The 22,701-nt window shown below is 48.5% G+C and overlaps 1 protein-coding gene across 2 annotated transcripts in view; it reads left to right on the forward strand.

Moving 5' to 3' along the window:
- SH3BP4 (SH3 domain binding protein 4) overlaps positions 1–22,701 on the forward strand; it is a 131,544-nt gene that overhangs the window by 75,846 nt on the left and 32,997 nt on the right. For both annotated transcript variants that reach the window (XM_045032226.1, XM_045032227.1), the window contains exon 2: positions 15,835–16,086. In XM_045032226.1, coding sequence (XP_044888161.1) covers positions 15,969–16,086 — 118 coding nt within the window. In that variant the 5' untranslated portion in view covers positions 15,835–15,968. The remainder of the gene's footprint in view (positions 1–15,834; positions 16,087–22,701) is intronic.

The raw sequence follows: 22,701 nt of genomic DNA on the forward strand, positions 1-22,701 counted from the left end.
TTCTGGTTCCTTTCTTCTTCCGACGCACGTGCAGCTCAACCAATCAATGACTCAGTCCCAGGAAAACCTCTCCTATTTTTCTGAATTAATTCTTGGTCAGGCCTTCCCCTGCAATCCAGTGCCTTGGGAGATGGCATTTGTTGTTTGAGCTCTACTTCATAAAGGAACTGAAATGTCTCTTGCATCTAGCTGACGGAGTGGTGGCTAGCATGCCTGTCAGCTTCAGGGAGCGCTGTGATTGCCAGTAGATCAGGCATGCTTGCTGACCGCCAATAACTTCCCCAGCACAATAGTATCTTATGCCCTGCAATCATGCGGAAGAGTACAGGCACTGGATTATCACCGGAGTCAGTAATATTTCACCCAGCACTTGATATGTTGCAAACCACTTTTTGCTTTGAAATCTGTAGTAACAAGGTGTTGGGCCACATCCTCACCTGATAGCCAGAGTTATGCTGACTTAGGCTTTGGCTACACTTACACTTCAAAGCGCTGCCGCGGCAGCGCTTTGAAGCGTTAAGTGTAGTCAAAGCGCCAGCGCTGGGAGAGAGCTCTCCCAGCGCTGTCCGTACTCCACCTCCCTGTGGGGAATAACGGACAGCGCTGGGAGCCGCGCTCCCAGCGCTGGGGCTTTGACCACACTGGTGCTTTGCAGCGCCGCAATTTGCAGCACTGGAGAGGGTGTGTTTTCACACCCTGCTGCAGCGCTGCAAATTTGTAAGTGTAGCCAAGCCCTTAGAGTGGTGCTGCGTCGATTCACACCAGTTGAGGATCTGATCCTGCATATCCTGGGCTGGTGTTGGTGGATCTCAAAGCACAGTACACCTGTGGACACAGAATAGTTAGCTGTCCTTGGGCTTTCATTTCTGTAATCTGCTGTCTCCTAAGACTGGTATTTTGGGAATGCAAATATGTTTTGTGACAGCTGTTTTATCTGAAGACAGATATCCCTTTAAAAAGCATTGTCGCTCTTGAGGTTATAATTTGTTTAAAGAGTGTTGATTGTTTTTCCTCTGCATTGGTATTGACAGTGCAAGCTGATGCCAAACTGTAACTGTCCTGCAAGTTACTTTTTAAAATAATTTAAGGCTGATCTCTATCCCTAACTATCCCAAGATGCAGACTTTCTTGGAGAAAATGAAGAGAAATCTAACAAAAGCAAATTGCGTTTATGTGAGTCAGTTAAACTGAGGTTGGAGTGTGAATTTGAATACTGTGATTGAGCATCTCATCTCTGTGCTGCACTTTTTAACTTGTTTGGGCTGCAAACTGACTGCATTAATGCAGGCGCTAGCTCAGTTATTAAGCAAACTTGTAAAGTGTCCAAGTAGTTCTCATGGTCCCTTTGGGGTGTTGAATGTTCTCATTTTATTCCTCCCAACACCCAGTATAGTCTGATTACTTATTTTCAGGTTGTTAAACCGTCCCTGGTGGTGTGTAGCTTCTGTGTTATGCATGATGGGTCTAACACAGAGGTGGGCAAACTATGGCCCACGGGGCACATCCGGCTCACAGGACCCTCCTGCCCGGCCACTGAGCTCCTGGCCCAGAAGGCTAGCCCCTGGCCCCTCCCCTGCTGTTCCCCCCCCCTCCCCCGCAGCCTCAGTTGACTGCACCACCGGCGCAAGCCTCTGGGCGGTGGGCTGCAAGCTCCTGGGGCAGCGCAGCTGCGGAGCCTGGCCTGACCCAGTGCTCTGTGGCGCATGGTGCGTGGCTGGTTGCAGCCGGGCAGCACTGCTGCCTGTCCTGGTGCAGCCATGCTACCAGCCACTGGTGCTCCAGGGAGCGCGGTAAGGGGGCAGGGAGTGGTGGTGGTCGCGGTGGTGGTGGTCAGGGGGTGGATGGGGGTGGGGTGGTCAGAGGGTGGGGAACGGGGGGTTGAATGGGGGCCGGGATCTCATCAGGAAGGAGAGGGCAGGTTGGATGGAGTGGTGGGGGGCAGTCAGGGGCGGGGGTTCCAGGGGCAGTCAGGGTACAGGGAGCAGGGGTGGTGGATGGGGCAGGAGTTCCAGGGGGGCCATTAGGAATGTGAGGAGGGGTTGGATGGGGTGGCAGGGGGCAGTCATAGAATCTCAGGGTTGGAAGGGACCTCAGGAGGTCATCTAGTCCAACCCCCTGCTCAAAGCAGGACCAAACCCAACTAAATCATCAGGGGTGGAGGTTCTGGGGGCGGTCAGGGGACAGGGAGAAGGGGTTGTTGGATGGGGCAGGGGTTCTGGGGGGGCAGTCAGAAGGGGTGGGGGTTGGATGGGGCGGCGAGGGCAGTTAGGGGTCAGGGGACAGAGAGCGGGGGGTGTGTGTGTGTGTGGATGGAGCAGGGGTTCTGGGGGGCTGTCAGGGAACGGGGGGTGTTGGATGGGGCAGGAGTCCCGAGGGGGGGCTGCCAGGAGGCGAGAAGCAGCAGGGGGTCAGGGACCAGGCCATCCTCCCCTAACCGGCCTCCATACAATTTCGGAAACCCAATGCAGCCCTCAGGCCAAAAAGTTTGCCCACCCCTGGTCTAACATGTTTAGTTGCAGTGTATTGTTCAACCACTGGAGGTCTCTGTTCCGCATAGTGTTCCAGGCACAGCACAGCCCTTGGTAAACAGACTGACAAGGCTGGAGCTAGAATTGCTGTTGGAAATCTGTTTGCTTTATTTGTAGAACAGGGCTGGGGTTTTGTTTGTTTTTTATTGGGTACCACCTACTTTAGAAGTACTGTGGCATCATGTATTACTCGCTTCAGTGTTATGAAAGAAATGTACTGTCCATGAAACCGAACATTAAATCTGTGGGGAATGAATCAGATCTAACTCTGGTTCATGCATTTCCCTCTCCTTCCACCCTACAGTTCCCTTTCTCTCCAGGGAGGAAGAGATTGGTTTGGTTGTTTCTGAACTTGCCCCCAAGTCAGAGACAGTGTCTTGTCCCTCTCTGTAGGCTCAGTTATACCTTTCTGCCACCTCTTGTCTCCCTCTGGTAATGGTCAGCCGTGCCCACTGAGGAGGAGATGGAGTTCCTTATGATGCAGCCATTGTTTCTCACATCTATTCAGGATGCTGGTTTTCACTGTGGATAAATAAATTGGGTTGCTTTTCCTGTTCTGTTTTTAACTTCTTTTGAAGGAGCGCCCACGCAATTGTTGTCTCCAAGCCCACCTGTGTGTCTGATTTCCCCACTCCCAGGCTGTCTGCTCTTTGTTTTTGTAAGTTAATTGTTCTGACTGGAGGCAACAACCTGATTCCAGGTGGTGGTTTGCCTTGTATCGGAGTTTAGAAGCACAGGGTTTGTCAGTTTCGCAACCCCAAACCTTCAAAATTCATGAGTCAAGCCCCCCCCGCCCATATGAGATGGGCTAAAAATTGATTCTTAAATTGATTTATTTGCCTTCTGGGTTGTGTCTTTAGGGTGCACTTGGAACACGTTTTCAGGCTTTTTTACCCCCTCCACACTGTGATGGCTAGAACTTTTTGATGAAATCTGAGATTCCCTTGTGCTTACGTAAGCCTAAAAGCTGGAGTATGAATGAACTTTCGTTGCGAGACTTGTGATACAAACACAAGAGTTGGCAACACTGGTTTTATAGTTATTTATATTAAATATGAGCAACTGATAGATTGAAACTGATCTGCCACAGGGGGCATACGTAACAGTATGCATGGTTATAAAAGCCAGTTTCCCCCAAATCGGCATCTTTGCTGCAAATTTGCTTATGATGCCTGGTTAATGTGTTCATAATACCTGCTGAACAGATTTGAGCTAGCAAGGCTGCTTCCAGACTGATTTGAGAGGATTTGGGGTTTTGGGTGGGAGTCTTCTAAAACTGGGATCACACAGAGGTACTTTGTATTGCAGAAGAGTCTCAGACTCAAAACTTGAGGCTGTACTTGAGCTTGATGTTGAGTGTATAAGCTTTAAATTCGCACTCCTTTCAGATGGACTTTCAGGTCTAACATGTCTTCACAGCTAGAAAGACTAGCTTTTAGGAAGGGTGTTTTCTGGAAAATGCAAGAATACGTATGAAGCTTCTAAAACGGGGAAGTCTGCAACTGCTGGACCGTGGTAGATGTGGCAAACATGTTCTCATTAATGGGAATCCAGTCCTACATCAACTCTTGTGTCTCAAACCTCCATGCATTAGCACAGAGGTGGGCAAACTACAGCCCGCAGGCCACATCGGCCTGCAGACCACCTCCTGCCTGGCCCCTGAGCTCCTGGCCCGGAGCGAGCCCCTGGCCCCTCCCCTACTGTTCCCCCTACCCCGCAGACTCAGCTCACTGCGCCACCGGCACAGTGCTCTGGGCGGCGAAGCTGCGAGGTCTTCCCTGGTTGCGCAGCTGCAGAGCCGTGGCCTGACCCGGGGCTCTGTGCTGCGCGGTGGCATGGCTGGCTCCAGCCTGGCAGCATGGCTGCCTGTCCTGGTGCTCTGGGCGGCGCGGCCGTAGCGCCGCCAGCCACGGTGCTCCAGGCAGCATGGTAAGGGGGCAGGGAGTGGGGGATGGGGGGGAATTGGATAGAGGGCCGGGGAGTTTGGGGTGGTGGTGGGGGGTGGATAGGGGTTGGGGCACAGCCTCCCCTAACTGGCCCTCTACACAATTTCGGAAACTTGATGCAGCCCTCAGGCCAAAAAGTTTGCCTGCCCCTGAGTTAGCAGGACACTTTATCTTCTCACTAGAGAATGGTCCCTTACTTTTTGTTGGGCATTCATGCCCAGGGAGGCAGATTCAGTGGTGAGCTGCAGCCGGTTCGCACCGATTCGCTAGAACCGGTTGTTCCTGGAGGGACAACTAGTTCCAAAAGGGCTTTTAAATTTAACTAAAGCTCTAGCAGCTCCCTGCCCTTCCCCCGGCCCCAGCTCACCTCACTCCGCCTCCTCTTCTGAAGCGCCTCCGGCTTCTCCTCCCCCTCCCCAGCTTCCTGCGAATCAGCTGTTCGCGCGGGAAGCCTGGGAGGGCTGAGAAGGAAGTAGCGCCTTCCACCAGGTGAGGGGGGGGCGGGGGTGCCTCCTGCCCCCCGGGTCCAGCTGCGACCTCGGCCGGGCGGCGCGGCTCGGCACCTGCCCGGCCCCTGGGTCCCAGCCCAGCTGGGCCCCCACCTCCAGGCAGCGCGGTAAGGGGGCAGGGAGCGGGTGGGGTGGATTAGTTTCAGAGCGGTCAGAGGGCAGGGAAGAGGGGGATTAAATGGGGGCAAGGGTCCCGGGGGGGGCAGTCAGGAAGGAGCAGGGGTTGGATGGGGCGGTGGAGGGCAGTTAGGGGTAGGGATTCCAGGGACAGACAGGGGACAGGAGTGGTTGGATGGGGTAGGGGTCCATCAGGAATGAGAGAAGGGGTTGGATGGGGTGGCAAGGGGCAGACGGGACAGGGAAGGGGGGGGGATAGGGCACGGGTCCCGGGGGGGGGGGCTGTCAAGGAACATGGGGGGGTTGGATGGGGCAGGAGCCCCCGGGGGGGGGATGACCCCCTCATGGGGTGAGGAGGAGGGAACCGGTTGTTACTATTTTGGCAGCTCGTCACTGGGCAGATCAGTGGCCTGAAAGTGATCACCCTAAGGTGGCTCTCAAGCCTTCCAGACTACTGTCCCCCTTTCAGAAGTATTTGTCTTGCGTACCCCAAGTTTCACCTCATTTAAAGACTACTTGCTTACAAAATCAGACATCAAAATACAAGTGTCACAGAACACTACTGACAAATGTCTGTCTTTCTCATTTTTACCATGTGATTAAAATAAATGAATTGGAAGATAAATATTGTACTTACATTTCAGTGTCGTATATAAAGTTGTATAAACAAATCATTGTATGAAATTTTAGTTTGAACTGACTTTGCTAGTGGTTTTTATGTGGCCTTTTGTAAAAGTAGGCAAATCTCTAGATAAGTTGACGTACCCCCTGGAAGAGCTCTGCATACCCTCAGGGGTATGTGTGCCCCAGTTGACAGCCGCTGCCCTGAGGTACTACAGCTGTTTAGTGGAGACAGTAACTGGGGAAGTTGTTAGGTGTTTCCAAGAAGTAGTTAAACTGAGCTACCAATGCATTCTCGATGTATGTTTGTGATTTGGATGCTGTTTATCTGTCACGATAATACCTGGTCTGCGTGCCAATTCTGTGTTGTAATTGTCTGTTGGGGGGTCATCCCCCCCCCCGATATACACCGGGACAGCCCCGAGTGTGGACACAGTTATACGGTTACCATATAATAATACCCTAGCAGTTATATAATACTTTTTATCTTAGCTCTCAAGCACTTACAAAGGAGGCCGGTATCATCTCCATTTTACAGATGGGGAAACTGAAGCACAGTGACTTGTCCGGGGTAATCCAGCAGGCCAGTGGTAGAGCAAAGAATAGAACCCAGGTCTCCTGACTCCCAGTCCAGTGCTCTATCCTCTAGACCAAACTTCTCCCAGCTCCGTTTTTTGTTCAGGAACTGCTATGCAGATATAAAGAAGCTTTGTAGAGATATCACTATGTCCACACTAGAGGGGTTGTGTCACTTCAGTTATACTAATATAGTTCTATTTCTACAACTTTATTGTAGACAAGGCCTAAGTGTAGCTTCATGACAATTTTGGTGCGACTTGGGAAGCCTATCAAAGGCTTCATTTTGCTTCATTACAAACAAGGCCATGCTCCTGTCTTCTGAGCTCTGACCCAGTTACTAGAGTCCTAGAGGGACAATCAGGATCATCAGTCTGACCTCCTCTATGTCCTAGGCCAACCACCCAGCACCCACACACTACACCCCACAACCAGAATGAGACCACAGGACAACGGCCCACAGGAGGGTAGACTGTTACATGCCACAGGCAGCGAATGGGAGGAACTGACGGGCACTGGTATCTGAGACCCCTGCAATGCCAGGGAAATGATTGAGATATACCCAGGTAATGCTGGTGAGTGACCCACACCCCACGCTGCAGAGGAAGGCTCCATGCCACCCCACTGCCAGTCCCTGCCAATCTGACCTGGTGGAAATTCCTTCCAGACCCCACATATGGTGATCAATGAGACCACGCTCCTGAGAGAGAGAGACTGCTCAGTGCCACCTCAGAGCCCTGGCCCACCCCCCAATATCTTATCCCATCCCCCCAATGTATTTTAATTCCAATAATTCCCTCAGCTACTCGCGGGACACTCAGTGCCTAGGTCTAAATGGAAAGACATTAGCTACATTACTGTCTGCGTTGCTCTGCCTGTCTGCACCACACTTAGCGTACGTATAAATCCTGATGTCAAAGTGGACGCTTCAGGGAAACAGGATTCTTGACTATCTCAATGCCTTGCCTACAGTGTTAGAAACAAGCAGGTAGGTTGACAGTATAACATGTGACTGTTTTGGAATATGCATTCGTGCACACGTTAGTTTAGTCTGGGAGAGTTAGTCTGAGGTTGCTCAGTGGAGAAGTTTGCATTAGATCCATGTTTCAGATCTCATTTGGGGGAAATTGATGGATGTGTCCCATCACCGCCTCTCCCCCCTCCCCCCAAGGTCAGAAGCAGTGTCTTTGAGTATGCATACGCATGTAACACGAAATGTACGTAAGGTAGGCTTCATTTCGGGTCTGTTAATCTTCCCCCATGCCATTGCTTTAGTGTATGTGCACTCAACTTCTGTAGCATGTGCTTGTGAAAGAAAAGGTTGGTTTCTCTTTTCATGGCTTGATGGCTAAAGTTTGCTGGTTGAGAATGTTGGTGAACGGCGGGGTCCAGCTGGCTGAATGGCAAGTAAAGAAGGATAAAGCCTATACCAAGTCGTCTGTAAATTATCCTTCTCCCTTGAGAAACCCTTATGCTTCTCTGGGTTGCTACTTAAATGGATCCTAGTTGAATAATCGACTGTCAAGCTTGGCCTGATAGCCGGGATGGGCAGCAACAAAGCTGTTCAGATGTGCATGTCCGAGTTGGGAGATGTTATCTGCCTTATTTCTCCTTCATATGAGAAATTCATGAACAAGACAGAGCTCTGTAGCAATTATGCTTGTTCACTAGAACATCTTACAGCTGGACTATTAATACAGCTTTCTAGCCTCCATACTAAGAGATAGGAAAGTTTACACCCTTCTGCTTGTATCACCACCAGTAAATAAATGCAAGGTACGCTTGGATTAATTGCGTGTCCCAAAAATTAGCAATGTGTAAATTTACATTTTTAAAGGAACAGCTTTCCACCGTTCTTCTCCCCGACAACTTCATCTTCCCTTCTTGTTGCTGGAGTTACTTTTGTCTGTGATAAGCGACACAGAGTTCTGTGGCACCTTATAGACTAACAGAAGTATTGCAGCATGAGCTTTCATGGGTGAATACCGACTTCGTCGGACACATGCCGTCAGACTTTTCTCTGTGATGTATTTCCTGACTGAAACCTGTTGATCAATACAGTCTGCCATTCCAACTCAAGCTTAGTTTATTTGTAAATCTGAGTCCTAACTCTGGAATGTTGATGGCATGTCCTGAAACAGTCATTAAAACAAAAAATACACAACTTGGGGGTAATCTTCTGTCCAAACCTAATGCATCTTTCCTTCCCCTTTCATTAGCCACATTCCAGACATGTTGAGATGGGAAAGATTGTGGTAAAACACATTTAATACAAGTGTTTTAACCATCAGTCCTCAAATGTAAGTTTCCCTTCATTGCATTCCAGCAAAAGCACTATCCTTCAGAGTACATGCCTTCCTCCTGGGAGAAACTGAGCAGTTAACATTCAGCCTCAGCCAGGATTGTTAGAGGAGTAAAAAAGCTTGTCTTCATGTTTACTAAAAGCCCTGCCCCATCTAAGGGGTTCTGATTTGTGTGTATTTCCTACAAGTGACAAGTCTTGGGGTTTTTTTCCATTTGTGAGCAGAAAGTTTAAAAGAAAAGTATTGGAAGCGACTTCAGCTTTGTGTGGGCTGCTGACTCTCGATGTCAAATCATTCTAACTTTTGGTATAATTTAAGTGCGCTGTGTTAGGCAGAGCCGGTGGGAGAACAGAGGAAGGATGGTCCAGTGGGTAGCGCTCTTGCCTAGGACTTGGGAGACCAGAGATGAACTCCCTGCTCCTCCACAGACGTCTTGTGTGAATTAGGCAAATGACTTGGTCTTGGGTTATGCTTAAATGTTATCTCAGCATAGCCACGCTGGTGCGGGAGGTGAAAAAATCACCCCTGACTGATATAACTATGCAGACAGCCATCCTCCAGCCCCCCAGTGTCGACACACCTGTGTCGAGAGAGAAGTACTTCTGTGGGCGTTGCTGACGTCCTTGATGTGCCGTTCCTCCACCGACAGAACATCATCTGTTGGTGTAGGCCGTGTCTTCCCATGAGGGCTATGTCCGCGTGGCTAGGCCAACTTAAGCTTCATAAGATAGTGTAGACAGACCCTTAGCCGCTTTGTGCTTCAGTTCCCCATCTGTACAATGGGGATAATAGCACTCCCTACCCCACAAAGTTATTGAGAATAAATGCATCAAAGATGGTGAGGTGTCCAGATGCTAGGGTGACGAGGCAGCTGTTTGAGAGACAGTGTGGTCTAGTTGATTGGGCCTGGACTGGGCATCAGGAAACAAGGATTCTGCTCCCAGCTGTGACCTGGGGCAAGGCACTTCAGCCTCCCCTCCCATCCTTTACCTGCCTTGTTTCCTTACAGCATACGTTCGTTTGGGGCCAGGGCTGTCCCTTACTTGATGTTTGTACAGCACCTAGCACAGTGGGGCTACCGTACTGGTTCAGAGACGGGCTACTAGGATGATCCGAGGAATGGAAAACCTGTCTTATGAAAGGAGACTCAAAGAGCTCAGCTTGTTTAGCCTAACCAAAAGAAGGTTGAGGGGAGATATGATTGCTCTTTATAAATATATCAGAGGGATAAATATTAGGGAGGGAGAGGAATTATTTAAGCTTAGTACCAATGTGGACACAAGAACAAAATGGATATAAACAGGCTATCAGGAAGTTTAGACTTGAAATTAGATGAAGGTTTCTAACCATCAGAGGAGTGAAGTTCTGGAACAGCCTTCCAAGGGGAGTAATGGGGGCAAAAGACATATCTGGCTTCAAGACTAAGCTTGATAAGTTTATGGAGGGGATGGTATGATGGGACAGCCTAATTTTGGCAATTAATTTTGGCAATTGATCTTTGATTATCAGCAGGTAAGTATGCCCAGTGGTCTGTGATGGGATGTTAGATGGGGTGGGATCTGAGTTACTGCAGAGAATCTTTCCTGGGTGCTGGCTGGTGAGTCTTGCCCACATGCTCAGGGTTTAGCTGATTGCCATATTTGGGGTCGGGAAGGAATTTTCCTCCGGGGCAGATTGGCAGAGGCCCTGGAAGTTTTTCGCCTTCCTCTGCAGCATGGGGCATGGGTCACTTGCTGGAGGATTCTCTGCAGCTTGAGGTCTTCAAACCACAATTTGAAGACTTCAATAACTCAGACATAGGTTAGGGGTTTGTTATAGAAGTGGATGTGTAAAATTCTGTGGCCTGCTTTGTGCAGGAGGTCAGACTAGATGATCATAATGGTCCCTTCTGACCTTAAAGTCTATGAGGTCTATTGGGAAAGGACATCTAGGTGCTTCTGGGGTACCAGTATAATAACAAAGACAGCTGGCTTCTAAGAGACGGCATTTAACTGGGGGTGCGGGGAGAGTGTAGAGTTTCTGGGATCTCAAGTGAAAACACAGTGTCCAGTCTCCCCAGTAATGGACGGGTAAATATACCATAAGCAGAACGGGCTTATGTTGTGCTAGGCAGGCTGGAGGACGAATGCCAAGAGTGTTATCTGCAGTGGAAGTGCACACAGGTTGGCTGTCTGGTGCAAATGAGTAAAAAATATTTCATACACTGTTGGTGTCTCTGCTGCTGCATGCCCTCTATCTCCAGAGCCTGGAGGTCTGTTTGAATTCCCATCTGCAGCCTGCACACCTGCTGCCTGCCTAGGTACATCCATGGGCGACAATCTCTAGGCACTCCTCACCATAGTCTCTGGAGCTCCAGAAAGTGCTTTGATCAATCATGCAGGAGTGGTTGTCTGGCTCCTGGGTGGTGTGGGTGCTCCCTGGATGGAGAGCTAATTTGTGCCAGGTGATGGCTCCCAGCAGTCTGCAGCTGCTTCGTTTTCTTCCTTGGTTCTGGAATATTTATCCCAGCTGCTTCTGGGTGCCGTGATTCTGACCTGTCTGATGCTCCCCTCTGGAGTAAACAGTTTTATTTGGTGGGGTTTTTTGTTCAAGGATATTTATATAGGAAGCTTCCTCCACCATCCTGGATGCTCAGTCTACACACAGCACTGGGCATTGGTATAACTCATGACTCAGGGGTATGAAAAATCCACAACCGGAGAGACATAGCTATGCTGCCCTGACTCCGGTGTAGACGTTGCTAGGTCGATGGAAGAAGCTACCACCTCTCAGAGAGGTGGATTAACTGTGCTGACAAGAGAACCCCTCCTGTTGGTGTCAGTAGTGTCTACACAGAAGTGCTCCAGCAGTACAGCTGTACCACGGTAGCAGTTTCAATGTAGGTGTACTTGAAGTCTTTAAAAAGAGGATGGAGAAGTGTTTGTGTGTCTGTGTCTGTCTGTCTCTCCTGTTATGCCCCTGTCATATCTGTGTAGATGAGCATAAGCGTGACATGGGATGGAGAGGCTGAGGTTTGCGTTATCCTTTTCTTCATGACTCTATTGGTACCTGCATTTTAAAGACCTTGAAAGGAATCCAAAAATACCTGGGGTGCAATTGTTTAAACCTACCCCCTCACCCTTACCCCGCTTGGTTTGCAAAGCCACCTCCGTTAGATCAGTCTTGCTTCCTTTCATCCTGCAGGTAGGCTCTGTGCTACTTATCCCTGGAGCCTGCGAGGCCCATCCTAGATTTGCTGCTGTTGGGTGTTAGGAAATATGCTGCTGTCCATTTAAGAGTTCATTTGGGATGTCTTGGGGGTGGGGTGAGGAAAGAGAGAAGAGCCACAGAGAAGCTGAAATTAGAGAGATTACCAGCAGCAACTTCCGTTGGATGAGGTTATGTTTTTAACTAACCTGGGAGTCTGCTGGGGAAAGCTCCGAGTTCTAAAAACATAGCCATAGTGGCTTGAAAACTTCATGAGAAACCAAGGCAGCAAGGGTCACTCTGTCTTGATGAGAGTTCCAGGGCTGGTTAGAGTTGGGATGCAGTGTGGTTGTAGCTGTGTCAGTTCCAGGATATTAGCGAGACCAGGTGCGAGTGGTAATATCTCTTATTGGAGCAACTTCTGCTGGGAGAGGCAAGCTTTCAAGCCACTGAGAGCTCTTCTTTAGGTTGGTTTGGGCCACTTCAGGTCGGGTGGGTTTCTAATTGTTCAATGGCCAGTGCCACTCAGTTTGCACATAGCAGACCAGTGAGGTGTTGGAAATCTTTGCAAGGACCGAGGTGGAACGGAGCACTGGCCTTAAATCCAATTACCAGCCACGGGGCACCAGGGCCAGACCTCAGGGTAGTTTCTCAAAATGACTAATCCAGATTGCTCTACCTGGTTTGATTAGAGCTTCCCAGAGAAGGGAGGGGGAAAAAAAAGGAAGCTTGAGGCTATGTAAGCCCGAAGAGCTCTTGCTTTGCTTTTCCAGTAAGCCTTTTCTGTCTCAGCAGACACTTCTAGATGGGGTCTCGAAGATAAAGGTTGTAAGTCTTAACTAGAACTCTACCTCTTTCTTTGTGATGAAGTTTTGCATTCTATCCCAGCAGTCTTTTTAGAGAGTTCTTGGAATGGGTGAACCGTTCTATCGCATGTTTCCTGCTTTGTGGGCGTGTGCACAGCTGTGATATAAACCTGGAGGTTCGTCAAAGTGTTTGGGCTGTCTTACGAGCCAGTCCTAATGGATATGGCATTGGAGCAATTGGGAGAGATGTCTGGAGCTGATAGTCTGCTTTTCTGTGGGGAGGAACGGTGTCCCTAGCCTCTGTTTGCCAGAAGCTCGGGATGAGCGACGGGATGGATCACTAGATGATTACCTGTCTGTTCATTCCCTTTGGGGCCACTGTCAGAAGACAGGATCCTGGGCTAGATGGACCTTTGGTTTGACCCAGTAGAGCCGTTCTTATGTTCTTAAATTAAACTCTGTTCTGGCCATGAAGCTGGGGTGAAAGATGAGCCTTATGAAAGAAACTGTACTTGGGAGTGAGGTTTTGGGATTCTCTTCTCAGCTCTGCTATTAACATATTTTGTCTTTGGGCAGATAATGAAAGTTCTGTGCCTGGATTTACACATCTATATAATTGACACATCAAATATGGGTTAGAAACCCAACCATCACCTTGGCCTTACCCACCTGTTAGAAGGGGGAAGCTGCAGAGATTTCTACCAGGTTGTTGTCTCTGGACCCTGCAGGAAAATTATTCTGGATATTTCTCACTGCTTTCTAAAGGGTTTGGAATGGCAGCCGAAACTGAGGAGAATCTCATGTTAATTTCACTTTGTGGCACCTATGGGCAGTTGCAGAAGCTCTGGCTCTGAGCAGTGAGGAAGGCGATACTGATCTGGTTCACATTTGGAAAGAAGATTCTTTGTAACCACAAGGGCTAGATGTTAGGCTGGGTTGCATTAGAGCTTAAATCTTGTAGGAATGGAGTCTGAGGCTCCAATAGGGAAAGCTCTTGAGTATGTTTGGATTTTTTCAAGCCAAGTATAGTAATTGGTGCTTAGCATAAATAGATAAGCAGGTAATGACTTCAGTTGAGGCAAATATTAGAACTTAATGATTGAAGAAGTAAATGTTGACCATTTGCTTCAGTATCTATTGGGGCAAATTTTGATTTTTATTAAATTTGTAGACAGATATTTGGATGCTAGAAATGAAAATCTGGTGCTCTAATTCTCTCCTTTCCCTGAGGTACGCAACCCCACAATTAACAGAAACATGCGTTTCCACCTATTGAAGTGTCACAAGCTCCTTCCCCTTTGTGAGGAAAAGAAAAAACAGGAGTGCTGTTTGTAGCTGTCCTGTGGCCATGGTAGAAGAGGGTTTGAGGTTCTCTGTGCTGCAGCCTTAAGGGAAGTGGGCAGGGTTACTTATTTCCCTTGTTTGCTTTTGTAACAATGCGCGCTAATCTGGGAAGTCCACGCATGTTTAGTTACATGTGCTCTGGATATTTTCATTAGAAGTACCTGGAAATCTGTGTTTGTCCATTGCTTTGAATATAATGTTAGAATTTTAGCTTAAAGTAAATTAAAATTAACAAGGCTGTGGAGGTAAAGGTACAGAGAAGAGAAACTAATCACCTCTGAGCAAGTCAGAAAGTAGAGATTTACCTAATGAGTGATGTTCCATGAGCCTCCTTTCTCCCACTCAGGGACCAGTGTAGAACTGCCATGTATCTGTGCTGGAAGGAACACTTCACAGCATCTCTGCAAGCCTGGAATGGCAGAGTGGGGGATACAGGTTGGAGGTGAGGTAGCTAGTTCTAATGATCTGTCACTGCCTGAAGCACCAAACTTGCCAAAAAACTGTGGGCTGTCTGTACAACAGGTTATCTGAATGTAGTAAACCGCCGACCTGGGTACATATTAATCCTTCTTACGACTTATGTACCTGATGCTGTGGAACGTCCCAATGTGCTTTGTGCTAATGGCTGGTGTTCCCCTATATGGCAGATTGAACTTGTGCCTGTTGGGTTTGCAATGGGTTACTAATAGATCGTTACAGTGCAAGTACCAGCCTGGTGAAGTGTGCCTGCATCACGAATAGATAGTCTCTGGGATCAGCTCTTTCCCGTGTCCTCTCACAAGCTGGCTGTGGAGGACATGTGACACTTAACCATTCTCTTGCCTGCAAGACACATGAGATTTAAGCATTCTAGTGCCTGCCTTGTAGTATCTGAATTTAAATATATTCTAAAGCCTGGGAACTCTCAGTAATGAAATCTTAACGAGAAATGTCAAGAACATCCTGGTACTTAAACCAGGCTGTTCCTGTCTCCTATTGGACTTGCAGAAAATGACTCCAGGAGTGCACTCAGTGAGTTGACTCTAATAATTTGGCATTTCAGGAATCCACAGCTCAAGACCACACGGTTTACAATACATATTATGGGATTGTAACATACCCTACAGCAGGGGTTGGCAGCCTTTCAGAAGTGCTGTGCCAAGTCTTCATTTATTCACTCTAATTTAAGGATTCGCGTGCCAGTAATACATTTTAACATTTTTAGAAGGTCTCTTTCTATAAGTCTATAATATAGAACTAAACTATTGTTGTATGTAAAGTAAATAAGGTTTTTAAAATGTTTAAGAAACGTCATTTAAAATTAAATTAAAATGCAGAGCCCCCGCAGGCTGGTGGCCAGGACCCGGGCAGTATGAGTGCCACTGAAAATCAGCTCGCATGCTGCCTTCGGCACATGTGCCATAAGTTGCCTACCCCTGCCCTACAGTATAGTGCCTCTGAGTGGGAAGGAAGAGCTAATTTATAACCCTGAGAACTGACACCCTGAGCTGGTTTTTGAAGGAAGGAGCAGTGGTTAAGCTCTACAAAAAAGAGCCCCCATTATCCTCAGTAAGAAATGAGACCCAAAGTCAAGTTCTCCTCAGTAGCAGAGCTTTTCGCTCCTCAGAACTGGTGGCTTGTGCTAGGAGCGGTACGGGAGTTAGTTCTTGATGCCCAAGGAGAATTCAGGAACCATTTTTCTGTTTGTAAATGGTATGTGTAGCACCTGGGATTGGGGGCCCTGTTATGCTAGACACATGGGAGGAGACATCCCTACCCACGAGAGCTTGAGCCAAAATCTCTTGAGATGTAGCTCAGTGCTATAACCACATGTTCAGCCTTTCTACAGCCACCTGATTATTTCTACACGTGAGCCGTGAATACCCACACTAGCCAACTCTTTTTTATTCTTCCTTCAGGTTGTTTGGCCTGTAAAAGTTGCATCTGGACACAGTCCTCTTGGCAGCTGGAATTTCCTACGCTGGATGGTATAGCACCAGCAGCAAGGAAACATGGCCCACTAGCGTTTCCCAAGACAGGGCCAGGTTTCAGGATGGCAGCCCAGAGGATTCGTGCTGCCAACTCCAGTGGCCTCCCGCGCTGCAAGTCCGAGGGGACGCTGATCGACCTCAGCGAAGGGTTTTCAGAAACCAGCTTTAGTGACGTCAAAGGTGAGCAGGATTTTGCAGCATTTGATATTTGTATTACAGTAGCAGATGGAGGCCCTGACTAAGACCGGTGTCCCATGGCATTAGGCTCGGTATGCATATATAATAAGACAGTCCTGGGCAAGACATACGAAGGGGACATGGGGAGAAAGGAATGGTGGTAAACTGACTTCAGGTGGGAAGTGAAGGGGTGAAGTGACTTGCTCAAGGTCCCACAAGGAGTCTGTGGCAGAACTAGGAATTGAACCTCAATCTTCTTCTAGTCCCTTAACCAGCACCAGCCGCTTTCCCCTGCAGTTTGGTTTTCCTAATTTTCTGGTTTAACATATCTCCTCCTTAGGGGGGTCAAAGTTTTGAGGGGTTTTTGTAAACACTTAGAAAGATCTGGGATCTTCCATAGCTGATTGGAGCACTCAGTGTCGAGGCAGTTTGGATTCAAGGGCTGTGTGAACACAGACCCTAACCGGTATGGTGGAAGCAATTGAAAATAGACTAGGCTCCTGACTGATTTTTTTCCATTGTCCTCTCCTGAAAGGGACGCTTTCAACTAATTTGTTACAATTGTGTTTAGTTCATTATCTAACAAATATTGATTTGCGCGTGGCAGGAAAGTAGGTTGTGCAGTTTGCCTCTTCACCCAGAGCACAGTCAGCCTGTGGAACTCATTGCCAGGGAATGTTGGAAGGCTGAAAGTCTAACTGGGCTCAAAACAGAATGAGCTAAGGTAATGGAGGATAGGTGGTCTAGTGCCTGTTAGCCAAGATGGTCAGGGACAGAACCCCATGCTCTGGGTGTCCCTGGCCTCTGACTGCCAGCAGCTGGGGCTGGACAACAGAGGATGGATCACTTGAAATTGCCCAGTTCTGTTCACTCCCTCTGAAGCACCAAGCACCGGCCACTGTGAGACAGATACCAAGACAAGATACTGGACTAGACCCAGTATAGTCGTTTGTATGCTCTTTGGGGGTAGAGTCACCTTTGGGTCTCCCAGCCCAGCGTAAAGCATCAAGTGGGGACCAACTGAAACATGTTCCATCAGCAGGATAAACTATCTCCATTTTGCCCACTCGGCGTCTGTAGGAGATGTGGCCCTTTGCCAGGCTCTAATAATTACTCTTTGTTTCCACTGGATACTTGTGACTCATCAGCTGCTGCTTACACGGATGGCTTGGTGTTTTCTTCTAGACCAGCTTGCTGACCCAGTTCTTTGTCAGCTTCATGCCCTGAGTACTGTGACGCTGAGGCGGCCCGTATAGCTGGGGGGATGATGTGGACAGAAGAAGAAAAATAACCAGAAAAGTTTGGGTGTTCTCTTGGCAGCCATATACAGAGGACAAAGAAATGCTCCTTTCCCATCTTTCCTTAATCCATTTCTTCCTTCCTTTTTCCCCACATGCCTTTGAAAATCACAAGTCCTAATGGCAGGCTGCACTTCAGCGATCGAGCAGGCCTGGCATGAGTTTTGATGCTATAAAACAATGCAGATTCTCTAGCGCACACAACATTGGCAGTATTGCCAACCTCAAGCATTCAAAAATCATGAGTCAGGCCACACACAATCATGAGATTTCAAAAGAGAGAACTCCCCTCCTCCCCACATATTTGCTTTTATAGCTTCTGAGTCTTTAGGGTGTCCTTGAACTATATTTTCATGCATTTTACTGCAACCAGATAGGAACTTATCTTTTTTTAAAATGAAAGATGATATTTTCCCCCTAATTGCATGACTTTGGGACTTAAATCTCTTGAGATCATTTTAATGATGAGATCATAAGAGTTGGCAACGCTGACAGTTTGCCAGATGAAGGAATGTAAAGGGTTATCACCAACAGCTTGGAAAGCCTCCAGCGGATGCTTGACGTCACCAGCCGAGCCACCGAGTGGATGGGCCTCCGCTTGAACCCCATAAAGTGTGCCTCTCGCCATATCAATGGCAGCGCCAGGGCTCTGGTCTGGGCATCAAGGTTCCTGATCCAGGGTGAGCCCATAGCCTCCCTCAAGGAGTTTGAGGTATACCAACATCTGGGCACACCCACAGGAGTCCGCATCTGACAGACCCCTGAAGACACCATCGCGGAGATCCTGCGGGATGCAGCCCACATCGACGACTCCGTGCTCGCCCCCGGCAAAAGATCAACACCCTCAATACCTTCCTGATCCCCCGCATTTCCTTCATCTTCAGGGGATCGGCTGTAGCCAAGGTGCCCCTGAACAAAACTGACAGCACCATCAGGCAGCTGCTGAGGAAATGGCTCTACCTTCCCCAGAGGGCCAGCACCAACATCATCTACATTTCCCACAGGCAGGGCGGCACCAACATACCTTGGATGGGCGATCTGTGCGACGTGACGGTGATCACCCGTGCCTTCTGCCTCCTGATGTGCCCGGACCCAACAGTGCGGAGTATCGCAGATGAAGCCATATGGGATGTAGTCAAGAAACGCATTGGCAAGGCCCCCTCCCAGAAAGATGTCGCCACCTTCCTTTGCGGCTCCCTGGAGGCTGAGTTTGGGAGAGAGGGAGGAGACCTGTCCTTTCTCTGGTCCCGTGCCCACAACACCTCAAGCCGCCTAGAAAAGAGGATTGGCTGCCGCTGGAAGTGGTGCGAGGAGCGCTGGGAGCTGGGAATACTGGTGCCGTGCATAAAGACCTCAGACCACACCATTGTCACCCTGACCACTAGAACGATCCTGGAAAGGACTCTGACAGATGCCATCCACTGCCACTGTGCTGAGAACCTCAAGTGGAAGCCGGACCAGGGCAAGGTGTTCAAGGTGTCCAGCAAGTGGGATGCCAGCAACCACTTTCTCCCCAGGGGCAGCTTCACCAGGTTCACCGACTGGTGGTTCGTCCATCAGGCCCGACTCAACTGCGTTCCCCTCAATGGAGCCGTCCGCCATGGCAACCGGGACAAGTGCTGCAGAAAGTGCAGCTACGCCAACGAGACCCTGCCCCACATCCTGTGTGGATGCAAACGGCACTCTAGAGCCTGACGGCAACACCACAATGCCATCCAGAACCGGCTGGTGAAAGTCATCCCGCCGTCCCTGGGGAAGATCACCGTTGACTCCGCCATCATCAGGACAGACAGCCGACTGCGACCCGACATCGTCGTAACCGACGCAGAAAAAAAGAAGGTCCTCATGATAGACATCACGGTGCCATTTGAAAACAGGTCACTGGCTTTCCACGAGGCCCGAGCACGGAAGGTGTTGAAGTACACCCCACTGGCTGACACTCTGAGAGCCCAGGGCTACGAGGTCCAGAGACATGTCCTGATTGTGGAAGCCCTGGGCACCCCCACAACGAACCGATACTGAGAGCGTTCGGAGTTGGTGGATGCTACGCCCAGCTCATGAGACAGCTCATGGTGTCCGACATCATCAGATGGTTCAGAGACATTTATATGGAACACATCATGGGACACCGCCAGTACCAGCTCGAGTAACTGAGACCACCGACCAGGGAAATAACCCACTTCATTCTCTGACGAACCTAGGGACGCACCCCACCCATGTACTTATTCACTACACTGATACTGACTTGGACTATTAATACATTCCATAGGTGGCATACCCAAGCCCACTTATGCACTGATGCTTTAAAAACTCCCACACCCCAATCTGGGTCTATGCTGGTTATGTGATATGTATGTATCTCATGAACCTTGTGACCAATACCTGTAATCCCACATAACTCAAGCCTGACCCCAGATGTACAGTACCTTCCCTCTTAACTTGTGTATATTTAATTTTAAACATAGATTTAAAAATTTTATTAAAGTTAATCTCTCCAAGACACAGTAGCTAGGTTGATGAAAGAATTCTTTTGTTGACATTGCAGTATCTACAGTGGGGCTGAGGTCAGCTGATTCAAAGTTGCAGAAGCTACCTGAAGCCTGTATCGCAAAATGGTGGGGAGGGGAAAAGGTTGCAGGCCAAATTGGATGAGCAAGCATCTCAGACAGGTGATTGAGAGAAAGCAGACAGTCTATGAGGAATAGAAGGGATGGATCAGCAAGGAAAGCTACTTCTTGGAGGTCAGAAAGTGTAGGGGGAAAGCGAGAACTGCCAAAAGCCAAGCAGAGTTGGACTTTGCAATGGGAATTAAAACCAATAGTAAAAGGTTCTGTAGCCATAAAAAGAAAACACGGAAAGAAGTGTGACTGCTAAACACTGAGGATGGGGTGGGGATTAAAGATAATTTAAATATGGCCCAACACCAAAATGAATATATTGCCTCAGTTTTTAATGAGGCTAATGAAGAGCTTAGGGGTAGTGACAGGGTGGCTAATGGCAACAAGGATATGAAGTAGAAATTACCACATCCGAGGAGGAAGTCAAACAGTTTAATGGGACCAAACCGGGGGGCCTGGATAATCTCCATCCAAGACTATTAAAGGAACTGGCAGATGAAACTGCAAGTCCAATAGCAAGGATTTTTAATGAATCTGTAAACTCTGGGGTCGTACCCTGTGACTGGACAATTGTTGTTATAATTCCTATTTTTTAAGAAAAGTGTGGGGGGGGGGGGGGAAGTGATCCAGGAAACTACAGGCCTGTTAGTTTGACCTCAATTATATGCAAGGTCTTAAAACTAATTTTGAAACAAAAAGTAGTTAAGGACATAGTGGTGAATGGTAGTTGGGATAAAATATAACATGGTTTTACAAAAGGTTGACCATGCTGGACCAACCTGATCACTATCTTTGAGAAGATTTTGTGGATAAAGGAAATGTAGTAGATCTAATCTACCTGGATTTCAGTAAGGCATTTGATACAGTTCCACATGGGAAATTATCAGTTGAATTAATCCCTATCTTTTCCAATTTAAGAATTGAAAAGTGGGTAAGGAACCGACTAAAGGTGAAAGATGATCTGTCAGACTGGAGGGAGGTTGCTAGTGGAGTTCCTCAGGGATCAGTCTTGGGACCAATCTTACTTATCGTTTTCATTCATGACCTTGGCACAAAAAGTGCCTCTGAAGCCCAAGCCCATCACTACCACAGGATCTTGCATGAGTTGTGCCCAGTGTGTTTCAAGTACAAGCAAGGCCTGAGAGCAGTGCAGAACAGTACCCAGGAAACCTCCACATCCCTTGCTGTTCGTGTCAAGAGGTGCTTTTAATTTTTGTGTTTGAGTTCCAGTGAGATCAGAGCCTGGAAGACGTCATAACTCATGTTTGTTGCCTTCTCTGCACCCCCCAGGAACACACACAGCTGGGCGGGTTATCTTGCCTCTGGCTGGAATTGCTAAAATGTTCCTTTCAGGGAACATGCCTGTGTTGGAGGTGAAAAATAACTTCAGCGTTTTAAAGAGGGGGAAGATGCACTGCTTCTGTTACTCTCACGCTGCTGTTGGTTTGTCATACTGTCTAGCACACTAGACCTTCGAGGTGTGGTCAGGCTCCTGGCAGCATTGTGAGAATGACGGCAAGATTAACTAAGTTCCAGGCACCGCAGAATGAAGACGACCTAATGTCTGCATGTGATTTGTATACTGTAAGAGAGGAATAGACTCCATCGGGGTCTGTGGTGCGTGGCGGGTCAGTTTGCATTGGGGAGCGAGTAGACCAAGTTGTCTGTCAAATTTTTGATGAAGGGGGGGAAACTGTGAACAACATTCACAACTTCTTTACGCTTCTTTTCTTCTATTCAGCCAGCCCACCGCCCAGCAGGTGTGCCAGAGGGCAAGGGGTGTGGCTAGAGGACGTGGGCGCTATGCAGGAGCACAGCGTCACTCCTACATGGGTTAGGAGAACTTCATGACAGTGGCTTTTCCCTCTGTGCAGGAAAGGGAAGGTAATGCCAATGCAGAGCACCTAGGCTTCCCAGATGGCACGTGCCCAAACGTGCCCCTGCTTGTCCCGAGTGTGGTGTTTTCCTCTTTTCTGCTACCTACCTCTGAGCTAACAGCTGGTCACTAAGCCCACGTGAAATCCTGGTGAGGACAAGGTAGTTTAAAAATGAGTTAGCAGGTCAAGATATGGATTGGGGGGGGGCTATGGTTTACCTCAACCTCCTAACTCGTGTTAAAACTGCCTTGTCTTCAGTAGGGTTTCCCTGTTAGCTAACATGAGTTCAGAACACAGCTAGTGAAGATTGGGCCTCCCACACTTACAGTGAAGCACATGCTTAAGAGTTTGGCTGGATTGATGCTGGATGCCCAGCACCTGGCAGGATCAGGTCTCTACAGAGCAGTTGATCTAGATACTCAGTGGATGCTTCATAGCCAGAAGTGATCTAGAGAAAAGATGCAGCTATGGCTGCGTTTTATCTAGTGACGTTAGTGACATTAACAGAGCAAACCCCAGCCCCTGTTCAGAGCTGGGCAACCAAGTCACAAAGTCATGGCAGCTCAGTTAACTACCTGAGACCAGGGACAGCACAGCTGTGCTGGTAGAATTGGTGTCAGATAGAGAAGTAGTCAGTAACCCAGAGCGATGGCTGCACCTCACACAGGTTTTGCAGCGTTTAATTGAATTAATGGCTGCTTCGTACCGGGATGCCAGAAAGATTTCACAGAGGGTTTACATGCCGCACTGACAATAAATGTGGGTTGGGGACAGTTAACTCTCCCCCCGCCCACTCCCCCAATGTGCCCTCTCTCTCTCTCTCTC

Source organism: Mauremys mutica, chromosome 10 (genome assembly GCF_020497125.1).
Source record: "Mauremys mutica isolate MM-2020 ecotype Southern chromosome 10, ASM2049712v1, whole genome shotgun sequence".
Lineage (NCBI taxonomy): Eukaryota > Metazoa > Chordata > Testudines > Geoemydidae > Mauremys > Mauremys mutica.